The sequence below is a fragment of the Daldinia decipiens genome, assembly GCF_022478715.1.
Source record: "Daldinia decipiens strain CBS 113046 unplaced genomic scaffold F4813scaffold_16, whole genome shotgun sequence".
NCBI lineage: Eukaryota > Fungi > Ascomycota > Sordariomycetes > Xylariales > Hypoxylaceae > Daldinia > Daldinia decipiens.
Window position 1 is genome coordinate 431,310 of NW_026054559.1, and position 17,865 is coordinate 449,174.

Here is a 17,865-nt window from a genome sequence, read left to right on the forward strand (position 1 = left end):
TATGAATACCATACTGTATTACACCATGCCGTTAATACACTGCCGAAGTTACTCCTGACCCCACTCAGTGCGTGCGTAGTCGTGTGTGGCGCCTTCGTTTATAAAAGACCGTAAATCGCTTTCGCTATCCGCTTTCGCTCTAGCGAGACCACCACCACATATTACGGGAAGGGTCCGGTTTACCGATATCAATAATACTACGTGTAGTGGATGGTATTAAAACTAGCCCGGCTATGTGGCACAACTCCCATCAACTGGACCAACGTATAGTTGCGGAATATCCATATGCAAACTGTTTCTAAAGTAGCTAAGTACCTGAAAAGGAAGATGGAATACTCTAACCTAGACAGCAGTAGTTGACGCGTGGCCAACTTTACTCGTAGAGGCAGGTAGCATACCGATAAGCTTCCTATTATCTACACTCACGATGCTGGCACAAGTGGGAGAAAGATGAAACTAGATCTTTATGCTAACTGAGCTTACGCGTCTTCGTATTGAGCATAGAGCATATACGCCAGTACCAAAGAAAACCCGACGAGAGGCCGGGAAAATGCTGGGTAGTATACCCAGCTACGATGTTTCAGTGGTACCAATTTGTTGACAGACTCATTTACATTAGGTACCTACTTTATTTGAGCGGTATTACTAAAGATAGCTATATGCCCCCCGGAATTAAATCGCCTAGCATTTGCTTCGAATATGGTAGGTGGCATTTTAATACGGGTGTTCGAAGAACCAATATATTCTTAACTATGCCGTTGATAAAATAAGCTATTAATCTACAATGTGACCTCACGTAATGTGCTTCTGAAGAGCCCCCTTTTCCTAGGAGTTGATCTCTGTAAGTCTTATACTTTCCAGACACTCCCTATCTTACGATACAAACCACAGCCAGAACGCAGAGTAGAGCTGTAAGTCGAAACTACGTGTACGGACTCCAAAGCAAAGGTGTTTACTATGCATTACGAGTCATCTGGATTGACGTCCTGAAACCCAACTTTTGCAAGTTCTACCTTTCGGATCTGTTGAGATTGCATGCTCTAGCCCAGGTTTTAGTAATCAGTCACAATAGAGTTCTTTCAGTCTTCTCGTATATATATGCACTTACAACTTCTACTGTCCCTCGAACGATGTACCGCGTCACCGAAACGGGCTTGCTTTGGCCTAGGCGAGACACCCGACCGATAGCCTGACTCTCCACGCTCGGATTCCACTGAGGCTCGAGGATGTATACATGGTTCGCCACTGTAAGGTTAAGACTGTGTGGGGTTAATAGGGCCACTTCTTCATGATATGGTAGGGACACTCACCCGAATGCCCCCACTCCCGTGCTCATCAGCAGAATTGGGATGCCTTTGTCTTCCATAAACCTATCCATATTGTACTGGCGCTGCTGAAGAGATTGGTCACCATCTATCCTTTGGAAGAGCATGCGTCTCTTCCTAAGATGTACAGATATCAAATCCAGTGTTCTTGTCCAGCCGGAGAATACGATACTATATTCCTTAAATCAGCGCTAATGTAACAAGCGGTGGATAACGTTTGATATACCTCTTCGCGTCTCTGGGGCTTTCTGTCAAGTCTTCCATAAGATCCTGTATCTTGGATGAGAATCCGGACCAGTTGAAATAACCATCATCGTCATCGTCCTTTCCCTCGGAAGATATCTTCTCGGCTGAGCCAGCCCCATGTCCAAGAGATTTTCTGCATAAGGGACAAGAACCATTGATATCTTCAGCTGGGTTTGCATTATATTGGTTCTGAGAATGGCACTCGTTACAGATTTTATGCTTGCATGGCTAACGCGAGCTGGGACCTCCGCTAATATCGAAGACAGGAATGGGAATGCCGCACATTGAGCAGGGAAACTCGGCATTCGTTCCTAGCGAATATAAGAACTCCTCACGTTCTATCTTTCTGTCGCGAGGGTGACGACTCATGAATGGCTTTTGAAAAGTGCCATGGTTACAGAGAAGGCGAAGCTGGAGTTGGGCTTGAAAGATGCCAAAATGATCGCGCCTTCCTGTTTCCTTTTGTGCCTTTCCTTTGATTATGTTAGACATATCTTCCAGCATATCATCGTAGTGTTTCCTTTCATCTTCCTTCAAAGTCACATAATGATATCTCTCTGTGATATTCGGTAAATGTAGTAGATCCTGAGACCTCCTGGGGCATACGCAATCCAGAAGGAATGCCAAATTGTGGACAGCCGATGCGACGCCGTCAGAAAAGGGCAATATAATGCTATTTCTGAAAGCTGCTCTGTGTCCAAGTTCCTTAATGCGGAGGAACGCAAGCAGGGACCCGACATCTTCGAGTCGATTTTGGATCGGAGTCCCAGTTAGGCACCACCGGTACTTTGCATAAAGCTGGCTAGCTGCTTGATGAAGTGTCGTCTCCCGCCTACGAATCATGTGTGCTAGTACCAGCCATAGGTTAGCAATGTCAGTAGGAAGCTCGCAGGAACCACACACATACCTTCATCAAGAACAATTCTAAACCAAGATATTGGAATACCACACTGTCCTTCTGATTCATACTCACCGCAATGGTGTGGTACGTTGTGAATACAATGTCATACTTTAGGTAGTCTGTAATATCGTCGTCCCTGGATTTTCCATAGTATTTAGCGATAGTGACGGATTTATCTAGATGCCTTCTATGGTCAGTAGCCGTTTAATTTCCCTCTATGGTCTTGAGAACACTTACGTTTCAACCTCTTTTAGCCAAGAGTTCATGATTACTATGACCTTAGTATATTGAAGGTTATGCTGTCTGACTAGAACTTACGAGTAGATGGAACAATGATAAGGCTAGCTCGGGCGCGAAGTTCCCTGGTAGTGGACAGTACCTCCCGAGACCACAAGTGAGCCAGCTCAAAAGTTCTAGTAATAAGTGCCAGTGCACTAAGTGATTTTCCCATTCCCATATCATCCGCCAGAATACCTCCTCCTAGTTCATTAGGAACCTCGGCCGACTCTGCATGCGTCAATTTGTGACGATATCTGGCAATGTCGAATTAAATTTTGTCTATGTGTGTGAGAGTATGTCTGAATTACTTACAATGGCGTCATGATATTACGTTCATACGACCAGAAACTATACTCTGAAGATTTATAGGACCGATCTCCCTCTGTATCATGAAATGCAGTGCTATTTCTTGGTGTCTAAGAACGGAAAATTAAATACACTAACGATTAGTCTATAAAAGAGAAATAAGACTTATAAAAATAGATGGTATGACCAATTCAGTTACTTTAGGATTGCTAGGTAACTTACGGTAAGAGTTGTGTCGTGACATGCACGCTTTGAGTTCTCTCCAGATTTCGAGACCGTGTGAGTGAGTGGTATACAGTTGAAATTGTGTGATCAATCACATCATGCGTTCTCTTCATATTTTCTTTATGACTTGGCTGGTTTGTAAGAAAGCACTCTTTTGCATTTTGAGATGCTGGCTCTTCGATGCCGGGAAGCTGTATGACATGAGGGTTATAGTACTCGATGTCTTGAACGCCGTGGTCTGGATCCTGAAGAAATATTTTAGCGGAACCTAGTTTATTTCCAATACTTCTAGCATCATCCGCAGGACCGTATATATTTATCTCCGACTTCAGTGTTGCTTCGCTTGGCTTCTTAGCTCGAGAACACACGTGGTAGACTCGGCTCGTCTCGACAAACGCTCTAATCTCCACGGACCGATATTCCCATAGCTCCGTCAGGCCACGAGAAATCAGCTCGCTCACTTGGGCGAACACACTAGCATCGGGAAATTTGAGCATGAAACAATATCCATATTTCGATATGTCAAATGACTGGTAAGGCTGACTCGGGTCGATCTTAGCAGCAATTTCTGTCATATTTCCCACGAGTCTGACGACAGCATTTGGTATCTAAAAGATCCCACTTTTAGCATTATTATAGATACCCAAATGCTGAAAAATAATACAGAAATAATTCTCACCATGCCATAACAGCAGAAGCGGGTCCCCCCTACGGTTAAAGTCTCAGCATCAATAGCTTGAAGGACGGTGCCACCCGGTCTATTTGGCTGGAATGATTTATCTGCCCATTGCCGCATGGTGCTCCACCATTTCTCATAGTCATTTACGCTGGAATTCGGATCTTCTTCGAGCAAATTATTTGGAGGTTGGTGTTCAGGTAAGATAAAGTCTTCCCACAACGAATCCCGAGTTGTAGTAGAGACTTTGGAACCAGAGAAGCAAGTGTCATCCGAGCAAGAAATTTCCGGCCAGATATTGTGTTCTGCGTCTTCATATTGAATGTTAAGTTCACCCTCGTAGGCGTCAGGGGCCATACCGAAGACTTTAGGCTTAATATTAAGATATTAGGTTAGGTACTTAATGCGTAGACTAGATGCTAAAAGAGTATAACGCTACACGTATCATTCCTCATCGTATCCAGGTGCTTGGCATCTTAGATGCCCTACTTGCTATATAGGCTAGGTACGGAATTGTTATTTACGTGGCGGACTACAAGGCATTTCAGCAGGCTGTAATGTGTGGCTATGCATGCATTGAGTTGCTACATGTAGGCACCTAACCAATCGATTATGTTGTACAACGTATCATGATTGCTTATTGATTGGATTCAAGGCTGGATTGTAAATCAGCGGGGCATTTCGCCCTTTATATTGCGATCAATATCGGTCGCTCAAATTGAACGCAGGTATTTGAGAATAGGAACTACCTAAAGTATCTCCTACGAACTTCAAATATGGTGTCAACACCGCCAGTCTCTCCTCGAATGCTTGCATTCATATGGGGCCCAATAAAATTCCTGCTTCTAGTATATACCTACCTGTTGAACCTTTCCTTTCAACTGGGCATGCCGAGTTGACTGATCCAATTTGTAGACTGCTACTACCTGGCTTGAGTCTTTTGATGCGCTCCTCGATGCATACCAGCTTATTGCGGAGAGCTTGCCTATATTCGAAATCTACCAGGATCTGTTTAGCGAGAGCAGTCGAATGCAAGGAATACTTGAATGCATTTGGACCAATATTCTTGATTTTCACATCCGCGCTATACGCATCTTTGACCAGTCCAGTAAGATAATATATCAAACGCGTCTTCACTTAATTGACAATTAATTGTATAGTGATAAAACTCTTTTTTAGATCCCTTTGGAAGGATTTCAACAGCCGGTTTCAACATATCATTAGCGACCTCCAGCGCCTGAAAGCTCTCATAGAAAGCCATGCAAATCAAATCCATATCTGGAACTACGAGTCAGACCGGGTTAAGATCCGAGAAGAATTCGAGCAGACCCGGGCTTCTCAGAGTGGAGTTTATCCACATTACAGCGTCTCTGTGAGTTCTCGACGGGATTGCGCAGAATGTATTTGTATTGACAGGCTACGTTAGGTATATTGTAGACCTAGGATATTCACCCCTATTTGAGGCAGAACATGCCATGGCAATGCTTTGCCTTTACTATTTGGCCTTTGACTATTTTGAAGAGGACATAGGAGATGATAATATGCTTCAATTAATAAGGAAAGGGTGTTATGCGTTTCAGGATTACGCTGCCGCCCATTAGACTGATCATTTTCTTGCCATGCTTTCTACGTCAAAAACAAGTACACGGGAATGGTTTGCTGAAAGTACGGAGACCTCGAATGCACTGACAATATTTGCCGACCGTTTCCACGCCGATCTAGCTGCGTCGTCGACAGTTTCAAAGACACCCCCAGACTATTCCCTATTTTCATCTCTTGGTTACTTTCCAGCTATGACTATGATCTGGAAGCATGCGGAGCCTCGGAGGCTACTGATAGACAATAGAAGAGACGACATTAGTCTAGTATCACTAGGGAAGAGTATAGGAAGAAATCGACATGTCTTTGAAGAGTATGTAGAGTCAATTACGGATGACAGGGCTGAGATGACGGCTCTCGAAAAGTCCTACGGTCCCAATTGGTTCAAATGTAGGAAAGTATCATGCTACTACTTCCATGAAGGGTTCAATTCTCGGGCGTCAAGACAGCAGCATTACGACCGCCATGAGCGGCCGTTTAAGTGTGACGAAGAGAACTGCCCGGCGGCGTGGATCGGGTTTGGTTCCCTTAAAGAATTAGAGAAGCATAAGAGGAATGTGCATCCCGGTATCGATAAACTCTCTTCAACATTTGCCAAGTTCAAGCGAGGTAGTAAAGGACAGGCCGTGCTATTAAACTATCTTTGTCCACGCTGTCCGCTCAAATTTGCTACGCGGCTCGAGTGTCGAAGCTATATGACGTTGTATAACCCTAAAATTCACCCTAAGGACATATTATTATATTAAGCATAGATTTCAAGTATAAAATATATGTCAAATCGACTAAAATTTATTAACTAACTATTGTAAAAAAGAACTAAAATCTTTTTTTCCTTTTTTATAAACAAAAACTTTAACTTGGCTAGTCATATGAGTAATTCGTCTTCCTTTTTTCACGCTAAGATTTCTGTCGATTCCGGCGAACCAATCAAATTTATGTACGTTAACTTAGAAAGCGAGGATACGGCACCTTATGTAGGCTTTGATTGGTTATGGTTGGATTGAAGTTGTATTGTAATTAGCGGTGAAAAACGCGTTCCCACGATCTCACAACTATCAATCAAATCATCAAGAATTTCATCAATATTGCCTCATATCAAGGCCCTATCAGTTGTGTGACAATTGGCTATAGCACTAGCCGCAGCACCGGTCGCAACCAAGGCCGGATATATAAGAATATAATGTTTGTTGTACAGGTATAAAAAAAGGCAGGAGGACTCGGGTAACAATATTATTAGCTTATAATCAAATAAAAGGCATGTTATCCTATACTTATACGTGATGTTGTTTGTGGTTATGATATTAGTTGCAGCGTTTTTGGTGATATCACCTCAAGTGCTTTTTAACGTTAAGGCCTAGTATATAAGAATGCAATGCCGTACAGGTATGCAAAAAAGTCTAGAGAGTTAGATTGCGCATATTATTAGCCCCGAGTCATTATAATAGAAGACATTTTTTATACGTTGTTCTACAATGGACCTTTCAGCTAGCTATAGGTGCTTATAGTTATGCATATTAAAAGTGTCCTTTGCTTTGAATATCTCATGTAAAATCCTAATAGTTAGCCAATATAGGCATATTTCTCTTTCTTAACTAACTTTTCGGACTATTAATAAATATTGTAATATTAGCTAGTTTCATCATGGTTGCATATAATTGATGGTCGAGGACCTAGCTCGTAGTATATAAGTGCATTAGTGGAGAGCTCTTCTTCCATATAATATGACTGTTAAGCTTTTATACCTGGGCTTTTTCAACCAAATGTTGCAATCTCTGTGTTGAGTGGCCTTATTACCTGATTGCCCTGGCATATTAATTACACGAGCCGTGTAATAAACCTCTAACAGACTTATATAATATTAGTATCACGCCTATTAGGTCTCCATATACGCACAAGGTACGGTAGAGAAGACTATTAAACTCGGTATCTTCACGCATGACATTCATTTCCTTGGTCACTTGCATGACATCTGCGGAATAACAAGTCGGTAAAACACGCTCTTCTCATTTAATTCGGTGTAAAACTCGATGCAAGCAACGTAGTATATCGCAATCACAAATGTTAAGACATGGATGATATTGATGAATATCATTGCCTACCAGGTAGATATATTTAATCACTAGGATGCTCGCTTAGAAACATAGAAAACAAACCATATTTAGCCTACCGTATTATCCCATAATAGCTAATCAACTAGTAGCCAGTGCTTCCGTATCCGAATTACTTAATTCCAGCCCCATGAATATCACCCAGCTCGACCTCCTGAATATTCCTAGGCGGGAAGTCGGCAAACTTGCCATGCCGCCCCAGCTTCTCCTCCGTAAGCCAGCGACGCATCCAAACAAGACTCCTCACAATAGCGAAAACCACAAGCGTAGCAGCGCCGATCCCGAAGATGTACGCAGCGACCAGGGATCCGGTCCTCCCCGGGTCGAGAAAGGGGTACACGTAAAAGCCTTTGGTCGCTTTCGTCAGATACGCCAGGGCCAGGTATAGCGCCATGATGACAATGAGCCAGAGCGCGTGCATCCAGGGCTGGGGGTTCACGCGCGTGAGGAAGATCTCGAAGAGCGCGAAGAGGCTGTTCATCGCGTGCTGGCTGATGTTGCTCCAGGCGCCGTAGACGGTAGGGAACCAGGCGGATCCGTAGCTGTACAGCACGCCCCAGTACACGATGGTTACTAGGAAGGGGAATGTCGTTACGGTGCTGTAGAATAGAGCGTGCAGGACCTGCAATGGCCGCGGGAAGCGGGCGAGAAAGGGGTTGGAGTACCGCGCGTAGGTGAATGTGTGGACTGATGCTACGAGCATGTAGAAGGCGAGGCCCCAGTACGTGAGCACCGTGAAGAATGAGAACTCGGCACGCGAGGCCTCGCACCCGCCTAACTCGGTGTGGGCGCATTGGTATCCAATATTGAAAAGCAATGTTACGAAGGCGTAGAGGGACTGTACATGATTAGCACCGGCTTGTATTGACCTGTATGCATGCGGTATAGAGAACAGAACAGAGGTCGAAGCAAGTGAGTTCAAGACGCACGCCAGTCTTGAGTATCGCTCGGACGTACGTCACAATATGCAACCCGCCGCCGCGGCACCGGTGTTTGTCGCGGCATGTTTCGGGCTTATCCCTGACATAAATGACATAAATGTCCATGCATACAACATGTGGGCATTATAATATACATATCTGCGCACAAAGAAAGAGGACTTACCATCAACAGCCGCAGAGCGAACAGAACATACGGCGGGAACAGCCACGACGTCTCGAAGCGGTGCTCCGGATCCCAGTTCCCCGTGCCGAACTTAAAGGCGCTCATCAGATCGCTAGAGACCGCAACCGAAGACATTATTCACGACTTGATGACCCAAAGCATGCATGCAGGATGGGTACATATATACGTAATATAACAAATGCAGAAAGACTCTGACAAGTTGCGTTATAAGTGCTGACGTTGAAATAGACCCTAGCAATATCCAAACTAAATAATGTAAACATACGTGTACAAAATGAGGCTCAGTTGCCTGCCCCTGCTTTCGGCGCGCGTAAGCGAAAGGCGCCGTGTTCCCAGATAGGCAGAGAGTCCGGATTCAAGGCACGCTAGTGCATGCAAAGCGCCGAGATTATGCGGGGGGGAAACAGGGCTTTGGAGATAGCTTCATTTAGAAGTGCAATAGTGCAATAGTAGGAGACATTCAACATACCACCCAATATAAGTCATATAACACATATTTAATAATCTCGCCTTGTCATACCTAAATACCTACCTAGCTATCTACCTGACCTAGATAGACCAACGAAAAGCGATTAGGGTAGACCCATGAAGATATCTCATAATCATATATCGAGAGGCAAAGGACTTAAGAACATAAGCTGGAGCAAATGAAGTGAAAATACCTTTATAACTACGATTACTTCGATAGCAAGATTGAAATGACTGGGTCGTCCATGACCTGCCCCTTTAAACTCCGCGCATCCGAAATGCATCGCTATGCCATCACCTAGGTAGTAAAAAGCTTGACACCCATATCATACACCTGTACGTATATACATTACATGGTAAGGCCTGTAAGATGCCGCTCCGATAGGACGCGGGTACCTCAGGTAGGTAGTCCTCGTGCTCGGAAAGGATAATGCTTCGAGGTGGTGACGCTGTTCAGGGAGTATCCCTGTACTAACGCATCCAACTCCAATCTCTTCCATCGTTTTACTCTAACTTGAGCTGATAAATGTGTCGGGCTCGAGCTCATCCCAAGTAAATGAAGACGCAATATATGGTATCAGATATGCTAATTGACTAGGAGTAGAATAAGCAGACCATATATGGCTATTTGTTCTTAGATTCATCTAAGCACGCCGATTCATCGACGATGGGTGAGCGGTCCAGCAGAATGTTTGTCGCACTTGTCGTTCCGCACAAACTGGGACATTTCTGTTTTAAGCTCGCTTTGATGCCTGCCGATCAGATTGTAGATCAATCGATGACCATTTATTAGCCTTTAAAGCCCCATCGAAAAAATCCCCACACCGACGATCTCCGAGTCGAAGAATAATAGTTCAAGGTTCCTGCAGTGCCGTCGGGTTTCCCCCCAATTGGGTTATTGGCGACGCCTATAGTCCGGTACACGCTTGCCATCTAAGTACTGAGGGTTTCGATTTTCATAGTATGGATTAGGAACTTGCTGTGCTCTCCTTGCCTCGAATTCTGCACGTTCTTCGTCATCGAGTGAGAATGCCTTCTTCAACCACCCGAACGCACTACGCTTCTTCTTTACCGCCTTCTGATTTTCCGGGTTAAGCGTTGTCACGTTACTTAGCATGCTCATTCCCATCGCCGAAGGCTGATTTCTCAGATGGCCCGCATGGACGTGCGTGCCAGCCGTCCACGGTCTCTGCTGCAGAGGCGAGTGAGGACTTGCTCGCACCGGGAAGTAGTGCTGCCTGTCCGAACGCGGAGAAGGTAACGCCGTGGCCGGAATACCTGGCGGTGGCATCATATCCCCGAATTCCGTCATTGAACGGACCGGTTGCCGTGCCTCGTTATCGGAGCCGTAGGCAGAATCTGGGCCTTGGTAGGTGCGCGAGGGTAAGTACCCGGGAGACTGGTATTGCGCGTCCAGGTACGTGGGCCTCTGGAGCTCAGGCGTGTTGCGAGAAGGAACCTGGATAGCTTCGGGTAGGTTGCTTCCTTTTAGAGACAACCTCTGTCGCAAAGATGTTCTCTTCGGTTGCTCCTCTGGCGTCGTGATTGGGGAATGTCGTATTGGAGGGTCTTCTATTAGAGGGCTTTGGATTTCAAGGTCTTCGATTTCAAGGTCCTCTATTGGGAGGGGAAGGTCTTCGAATGTCGAATCTTGGACTCTTGGTGAAGGTATCGGTGCAGGCGGTTGTGGAGTATACGTTCGCGGCTGCAGAATGTAGAGGCCTTCATCCGCCGGCGGCTCGTCCTTCTTTTCTTCCCTTTCCTCCTCGGCAGGTTCCAAGTCCTCTTCGATGGTTATAGCCATTCTTGGAACCGTGTCCGCCTCTAACTCCACTGGCGACATTAGTTCTATCGGGGCGTTGAACTGGACTACCATGAGCGTCTCCCTAGTTGCGGCTGAACCCGCTGCGGATCTTTGAGACGTAGTCTTAGGTAGCTCGAGTTTCGGTGGCCATCTATCAGACGATCGCATCGACGAATTTCGCGAGTTGCTCTTCGGCAGAGGCTGGTCTGTCGGGCTAGAGAACGGGATAACACTTGCCTGTTAAAAAGTTAGCATATTTTGTATACCACCTAGTAACATAATTTCTTACTCTTGTTCTCCGGCTCACTTCACCGGCGCGATAGTTCATTTCCGATACTATCCGGTCAAGCTTGTTGAGCAGGGTGCGCAAATTCGACGTTGTATGTTGCAATTCGAGAAAGGCCTTGTACCAGCCTTGGGCGTTCCCCCTCATAGCGTCGAAAATATCCCCAAGATCTGGGTGCTGCTGTTGCCACACACCATCCTGCTGGTTGCTGAGATATGCTGCAAACTCTTTCGTGGCACCCAGTCCCTCGCCGATATCCGCCACCACCACTTCGAGCGAGGTTGTAGTCCGAGAGATTATATGCTCGATCTTCTCGTTCCCAATTACTATCTGCAACCGAAAATTGCGATCTTCCAGCATTTGCTCAAAAGTCTCGATGTTCTGCATTGGCAGCTTCAGATGGTCGATGCGATCTCGAATATCATGTATCGCTAGTTCGACATCTTCCAATATAGTCTCCAGAAACTCGTCTACCTCGTCGATGTGACCTTGGAGGATACTAACCACCTGCTCATTACTATTCGCGATCCCGTTGAGTAGTAAGTGTACACCGAACGATATTTGAGCCATGAGCTTCCAGAGCTCGTGGTATTTTTGGCCTGGTCGGTATCGCCATAACTCGCTATGTAGCCCTTCTCCCTTAGCCCCGTCTAGCAAGTAGTTTCTACGTTCCCTCGCTGTAGCAAATTTGAGCTTTGGTTTCGATAGGGCAGGACTATTAGTAGCCTCGATTAGGGACTCGGAGAAGGCTGGCTGCATGGCAGGTATTGGGTGGATTGGGATGTTGGCAGCCGCATCTTTGGTCTTCTGGCGCATGGCCTCCTCACTATCCCTAGATACGGATCTTGTCGGCTCGCGTACTTTACGAGGTGCAGGGAGCAGGTCGTCGTCCTCGGAGTCAGATAGAAGAATGGAACGATCCTCATCATGGTGGAGAGACAACGGCAGGGCCATTTTGTAGATCAAGAACCATGCCCCCTCACCTCTCTACGAATCTTGACCAGACTGTCCAGTAGCACGACTAGTTTATCAACTCTGGGGCAAAGTGCTAGAAAATATAGTAGACCCTGCAGATTCGACCCCGACGACCCCGACAACCCCGACACTTGACAGGTCCTGTGCAACCAAATGTCGCCTACGGAAAGTCGGTACGACCGAAAACGATGCCAATGGACGACAGAAGATAAGACAATAGTACTGCAGGGATCCGAAAGATTAATTGGAATAGTTACGACTCGGAGAATTCGTGGCGATTAGATGTGTCGAGAATATGAATTAGCTGTCAGCGAGATGTTACGCCGCGGGGTATCAAGGAGTGTTCGAGCCGAGTCAAAGGGGATTACGAGGACTTGGCATTGTTGGGTATCTAGGCGAAACAAAGAGGCTCGGCGAATTAAGAATTATCACTACAATTCCTCACACCGCAGTGCGATAGCGATGTACTAGTTAATTGGTGTCCCAGGTTAACGATCGAAAGAGTGTGAGAGAGGTCTGATGTGAGAAATCGGGGGAGAGGATGGAGATGGAGGCCGAGCAACGATTGCAAAGATATCGAGGTGCACAAAAGGAAAGGGGATTAATGGATGAATATCCTAAGAGATGTCGTCGCTAGGGGAGAAAAAGGGCTGTGAGATGAAGCATCTTATTAACCCAAGTAGTAGGGGAGAACCTGCTAAAGAGAAAAAACGAGCTGAGGAAGAGGAAGTTTGTCGACGAAGATTTCCACTTGAGAGTAACGCAAAAAAAGGTCCTACCTACCTAGGTAGGTAGGTTAGGTAACTGACCCTAGCCCAAGCGCCAAAGTAGCGAGGTCGGTGTTGCAGGTTGTGACTCGCCTAGGCTAGTATACGAGGGTACTTAAGGGATGCACCAAGTAACATGCCATGCCTATTGCCATGTCCGCTATTCAGTGAAATTGGAATTTGCTCCAATTCGAAAGAGCTAATTGAAGCGGGCGGTCTAGGGGTCCAGGGCCTTTTAAGTGGGGTCTACCAAGCTACAAGTGGTTACCAAGCACTAGTTTTGCCGCTAGAGCTGCGAACCGGTGCTCTAGAGCCAAACCTACCTATGTACTAGGTTAGGGGGTAGAAACGAGCTCTAATACTGTCTTAGGTAACTTTCCATAACGCGCCTACCCTCCAAATTCCCTCATTAGGTCATGTCATAATAGTTACTCTTTCTTCTTTAGAGGGTTTTAACCGTCTTAACCGCATCTTAGCCGCCGGGGATGGCGAACAGACAAGTAAGAAAAAAAAGAAAAAAAGAAACAAAGTCTTGCTGAAATCGCAATCGATCCTCACATCACAGATTGAGCTAAATCAGGTATCCTATGAGGTTACCAACGTATCTCAGGGGGATTTAATCAACGACGTAGCAAGTGTATGAAGTTTCTCGAATCCTAACGCAGTACAAAATAGCCGGCCAGCAATATTGCAGCCTTCCATGCGTCACGGCGGACCCGAATATATTGAAGGTATTATCAATCGCGAATAAGATCTAAAGTAGGGTAGCATAGAAACCCTTTACGAACTACACCATCAAAGGTGCCTGAGCGAAAGAACCGAGTAACGACCGCATGCTGGAAAGCCCCCTATTAACCTACGGCTATATTTGGCTATCTTATTTATTGCAGCCTCTCTTCTAACCTGGTCATTGGGCATAACCTCTCACATGTCTACCGGCTCTGTTGGAATCCGGCTAGGGAAGTCAAATGAATCGAAATTACCAACGGACGAATATCAACTCTGAGCATTACCGAAGTCCTCCGCGTCTTTGCTCGCTTTATTTTCAATACGAATACATAATTCGGACAAATTTCGAGCTCGAACCGGCGCATCAGCCGAGCCGAGATCATGGCGTTCGAATCTCCACGCAAAGCGGCTAGTTCCCTTGTTCCCCTGGTTCGTGCCATGTACCCGGAGATCCCTTCTTACCGTTTTAAGCCTGGCTTCATGCCGCGTTTCCTATGTATGGTAACCCCATAGTTTTCTTATCCGTCTTCCCCCCCAGCAAGTTTTCTATATAAAAAAGGAAGGTATTATCCGGGTAGTTATTATCCCAACACCTAGAACCCTATACACATTTCACAAAGCTCCAGTTTCACGGTAGGAAATATACATAAAAGGGGATCAAAATACGGAGAAAGTAAGTGCGACGACGTCAGTTTCAGGTAATAGCAACCAGCCCTAAAACATGTCGGCGGTCTCATGAATGTTGAGGACCCGCGCGAAATCGACGCTTTGGCATAATACGGTGCTTAAGTTCCAGAAGAAGCTCCCAATCTATTTTCTTAGAGACTCGGGCGGGCCAGTAGAGGAGTAAGGCGGCAGCAACGTTGAAACCGATGTAAACCCAGATCAGGCCAAGATTGCGCCGCCTGTCGACGTAGAGCGAGTCGACGGATGCAAGAAAAGTATCGATATTCGCTAGAGAGCAGAAACTGCAGTTCAAAGTAGCTTCTAGGTTGTATACAGCGCCGAGGGCTACCTGGTTGTACGGGCCAATATATTGGCCACAAGTCTCTCCCTTGGGAGGTTGGAAGTGCAAGAGTTCAAGGGTACTGCAGCGGACTTCGTGATTTGCAACGCCAACGGCGAGCACAGCGCTGATGATATATGTAAATGGTGAGACCCGGTACATACCTAAGATCCAAAATCCAGGTAGAGAGCTCCGAGGGACTATTACACTGCCGATGGAGTTAGCAGTAGAATATTTAGAATTGCGAAAGATAGGTATCTACTTACCCCGAAAATATAAAAGACATGGCGAACAAAAGGAGACCGATAACGGCCCCAACCTCGGCTGTTTCTACGCCAGCAATCACCATGTCTGCGAATGTGGACTCGAAGACTAAGACTGTCCAGAGTAGAAAAAACATAAACCCATCGCGCTCGGTAATAGAATCTGTCGGAATGACGTTTTCAATCATGCCAACGAGGTAGCAGAACGGAACAAAACTCAGGAACGATGCCAGCGTGTTCCAAGGCAACTCAACAACCATATTAGTGAGAGAGAAAAGTATACTGTGAGTACGCTCGGGATGATCGTTCTCGTGCTTCGTATTGCTGCCGCTGGGGGATAAACTGAGGCATGGTCTGGTGAACGAGGAACGCGAAGATGACCAATAGCGTAAATATCGCGAACATCTAGTTCTGAAGGCTGGATAATGTCAGCTCGGAGCTAAAGAGGGACAATCCGACGAAAAGGGGCCTGCCGCCGCAGAGTATCAACTTGGCGTATTATATATACAGAATGCGCCAGTATTGTTCGAGCACTTTCTTGACACACAACAGGAATTAGTAATGAAAGGGGGTCGCGTAGAACGCCGTGGACATGTTGTCGCTGTCTTCATCTACGCGAGCATTCTCGGTCCCTGGTGGTCCCAGTTCCATGACTCTAAGCTCTTTTCGTATGGCTTCATACCCCTATAGTCAGACACTTGCGCTGCTCAACATTCAAACCTGCATACCTAATTAACAGACTCGATCTCTTGGACTTGGACTATGTCTATATTTACATTCGCTAAGCACGCCAATTATTGCATCAGTGTATGGTTCCATATCCAAGAGTTTGATAACGTCCTCTGCATAAGCGTACTTCTCTTCTCCTGAAATATTAAAAGGATGTCGAAGGGCCGCGCTAAACCGTAAGGCTTCCCTAATAGTCGCCGTCTCAAAGTGAATGTCCTGTTGTTGGACGTAGCCGGTCTGTCTTTGAAAAGTGTCTCCGCGAGGAATTCCGTTGATTAGAATATCACCGTTCATTATACCTATTGTTAGGCGGTCGGCTAATACGTCAATAAGAGCGGTCTTCCCTGCTCCAGTCGCGCTCTATAGTCAGTCACTATTCCTGCTCCAGACACTACAAGGTGCATTATACCATTAAAGCTGTTAAGGTCCCGGGCTTAATCCATCCGTCAATATGATCCAGGATCCGTCTAGATTGGCTCTTAATTGAAATATCGTAGCATATATCAACCCAGTGAAAACTCTCTGGCTTTGGGTGGCTGAAGCCCGTTCAGTGAGAGCATCGGCAGGATATTTGCCTCCCTGCTCCTTTTTCCTTTTCGGCAAAGGACCCGACTCTTTTGGGTAGCGGGATGCTTACAGTTCCATATTCTTCATCTTGCAACCTCTTAGCATCCGCAGCAGCACGGTTCCGACGGAAGACCAAGACTTCGCCCTTAGATTGGTCAAGTGAAAGACATTGTGTCGCAAGCGTGTATACGATTCCGAAGAACACGATGTAGCCAACGAGGATACCAAAGTTTCTACCTATCAAGTCGGTAATAAGAGTCAACATATATGTTTCTACTAGACGTGCCGTCAGATATGAGATTGACAGAACCCGAAATCTTCGTTGATAAACGTGTCTCCGCTAACAAAGCCCTGGCCGGGTGAGGTACCTGCGACAGAGCACGTCCTCTCCGAGTAACGTTCGCATAGGACAGACCCATTGTCACAAACTAGGCGCAAGAAAATTGCCGGTTTGAAAACTCGGTCGCGACGAGGCTTTCGTAAACATACGCGATTGGGTCTAGATAATTAATCCAGTGAGGCCAACCCTGCATGCTCCTCGTAGGGAGAGTGAACCCGGTATATATAACCAGACCTCGGATGAAGATAGCAGCTGGTGTCACGGCTTGCTGTATGATGCGAGTTCTTTGTGCGATAATCCCGAGAATCATAGACATTGTGAACGTACATGTGAGCCCAAATAGGAGAAATTTGAAGAACGAAACGGCATCCTGCCTCGAGTGGACCATAATGTACAGGGGTATATTAAAGCATACGGCGGATAGGACCATGGTCGGAAGATCGCAGATTATGGAAGCCACTGCCTCTGCGAAGGGATGATACAACGCATAACGGGATTGCTTTTCTACCATCGGCCGCCGGACATGCAAAGAGAATATCTGAGGCAATCAGTTGTTCGAATTTACTATTCAGACTTGAGTGATGGTAACGACGACAAATGTCTTATCTCCCGCGATACGCTGGAAGGCATACAGAGGCGAATTTGCATCGGGGTGGAAATAATATATAGACTCTAGTTTCGACTGAAATAAATTTGTTAGGGTATAATTCTTCTAAACGGTCTATGATTCAAAAGACTTACACGAATGAGGCCTACTGAGCCTTTCGGGACTCTTTCAGCATTTGAAGATGCTGGCCTTTTATCGGATAGTCCTACTTGAAGGCCTCGATCTCCCTTCTAAGCTGTGCTCTCGCCTTACTCTGCTTCCATGCCCGTGAACTACCCTGTACGGGGCTTAGATGCTCTGCACTTGTTCAATGGTCGTCTCATCTTAGGCGCGGCAGGAACATTTATAGCTTAGTCCATCCCAATAACTGATGTTTGCCTTAGTGTTCTCGAAATCATGAGCAATACTACAATACTTTTCGGGACGAAGCACACGGTAAAGAATTCACAAGAACAAAACCTAATAATAATGAATTCATATCTGGATTACTAATATTAATAAATTAAGTGCTCAAGGTGCAAAGAAGGTTGTTAT

The 17,865-nt window shown here is 45.9% G+C and overlaps 5 protein-coding genes across 5 annotated transcripts; 1 reads left to right on the top strand and 4 right to left on the bottom strand.

Annotated features, from left to right (window-relative positions):
* Positions 1–938: 938 nt before the first annotated feature.
* F4813DRAFT_396225 (SNF2 family N-terminal domain-containing protein) lies at positions 939–4,315 on the bottom strand (the record flags this gene model as incomplete). The annotated part of the gene is made up of 11 exons (XM_049247803.1): positions 939–1,040; positions 1,109–1,259; positions 1,311–1,496; positions 1,552–1,738; positions 1,805–2,419; positions 2,475–2,656; positions 2,710–2,743; positions 2,791–3,005; positions 3,064–3,159; positions 3,280–3,890; positions 3,962–4,315. 11 exons carry the CDS (start codon positions 4,313–4,315, stop codon positions 963–965), a joined length of 2,709 nt encoding a protein of 902 aa, XP_049099663.1. The 3' UTR covers positions 939–962.
* Positions 4,316–4,734: 419 nt separating this feature from the next.
* F4813DRAFT_389436 (uncharacterized protein) lies at positions 4,735–6,303 on the top strand (the record flags this gene model as incomplete). The annotated part of the gene is made up of 4 exons (XM_049246836.1): positions 4,735–4,806; positions 4,874–5,066; positions 5,119–5,330; positions 5,560–6,303. The coding sequence occupies 4 exons, from the start codon at positions 4,735–4,737 to the stop codon at positions 6,301–6,303; spliced, it is 1,221 nt and encodes a 406-aa protein (XP_049099664.1).
* Positions 6,304–7,542: 1,239 nt separating this feature from the next.
* F4813DRAFT_72009 (uncharacterized protein) lies at positions 7,543–9,077 on the bottom strand. Its single transcript, XM_049248821.1, has 3 exons — positions 8,770–9,077; positions 8,595–8,678; positions 7,543–8,503 (listed from the first exon to the last, which is right to left on the bottom strand). The coding sequence occupies exons 1-3, from the start codon at positions 8,902–8,904 to the stop codon at positions 7,778–7,780; spliced, it is 945 nt and encodes a 314-aa protein (XP_049099665.1). The 5' UTR covers positions 8,905–9,077; the 3' UTR covers positions 7,543–7,777.
* Positions 9,078–10,153: 1,076 nt separating this feature from the next.
* On the bottom strand, positions 10,154–12,107 carry F4813DRAFT_380789 (uncharacterized protein; the record flags this gene model as incomplete). The annotated part of the gene is made up of 2 exons (XM_049245598.1): positions 10,154–11,299; positions 11,352–12,107. The coding sequence occupies 2 exons, from the start codon at positions 12,105–12,107 to the stop codon at positions 10,154–10,156; spliced, it is 1,902 nt and encodes a 633-aa protein (XP_049099666.1).
* A 2,267-nt stretch (positions 12,108–14,374) lies between these two features.
* Positions 14,375–17,040, bottom strand: F4813DRAFT_396227 (ABC-2 type transporter-domain-containing protein; the record flags this gene model as incomplete). Its single annotated transcript, XM_049247804.1, has 5 exons — positions 14,375–15,033; positions 15,092–15,506; positions 15,865–16,177; positions 16,455–16,617; positions 16,874–17,040. The coding sequence occupies 5 exons, from the start codon at positions 17,038–17,040 to the stop codon at positions 14,553–14,555; spliced, it is 1,539 nt and encodes a 512-aa protein (XP_049099667.1). The 3' UTR covers positions 14,375–14,552.
* Between the last annotated feature and the right edge of the window lie 825 nt (positions 17,041–17,865).

Excerpts from the sequence above, each read along its gene's own strand:
- F4813DRAFT_72009 (XM_049248821.1), bottom strand. The coding sequence starts at position 8,904 with ATGTCTTCGGTTGCGGTCTCTAGCGATCTGATGAGCGCCTTTAAGTTC. Across the intron at positions 8,679-8,769 it reads TCGCTCTGCGGCTGTTGATG|CCCGAAACATGCCGCGACAA; the intron begins GTAAGTCCTCTT and ends GTCAGGGATAAG. Across the intron at positions 8,504-8,594 it reads GAGCGATACTCAAGACTGGC|TCCCTCTACGCCTTCGTAAC; the intron begins GTGCGTCTTGAA and ends AATCATGTACAG.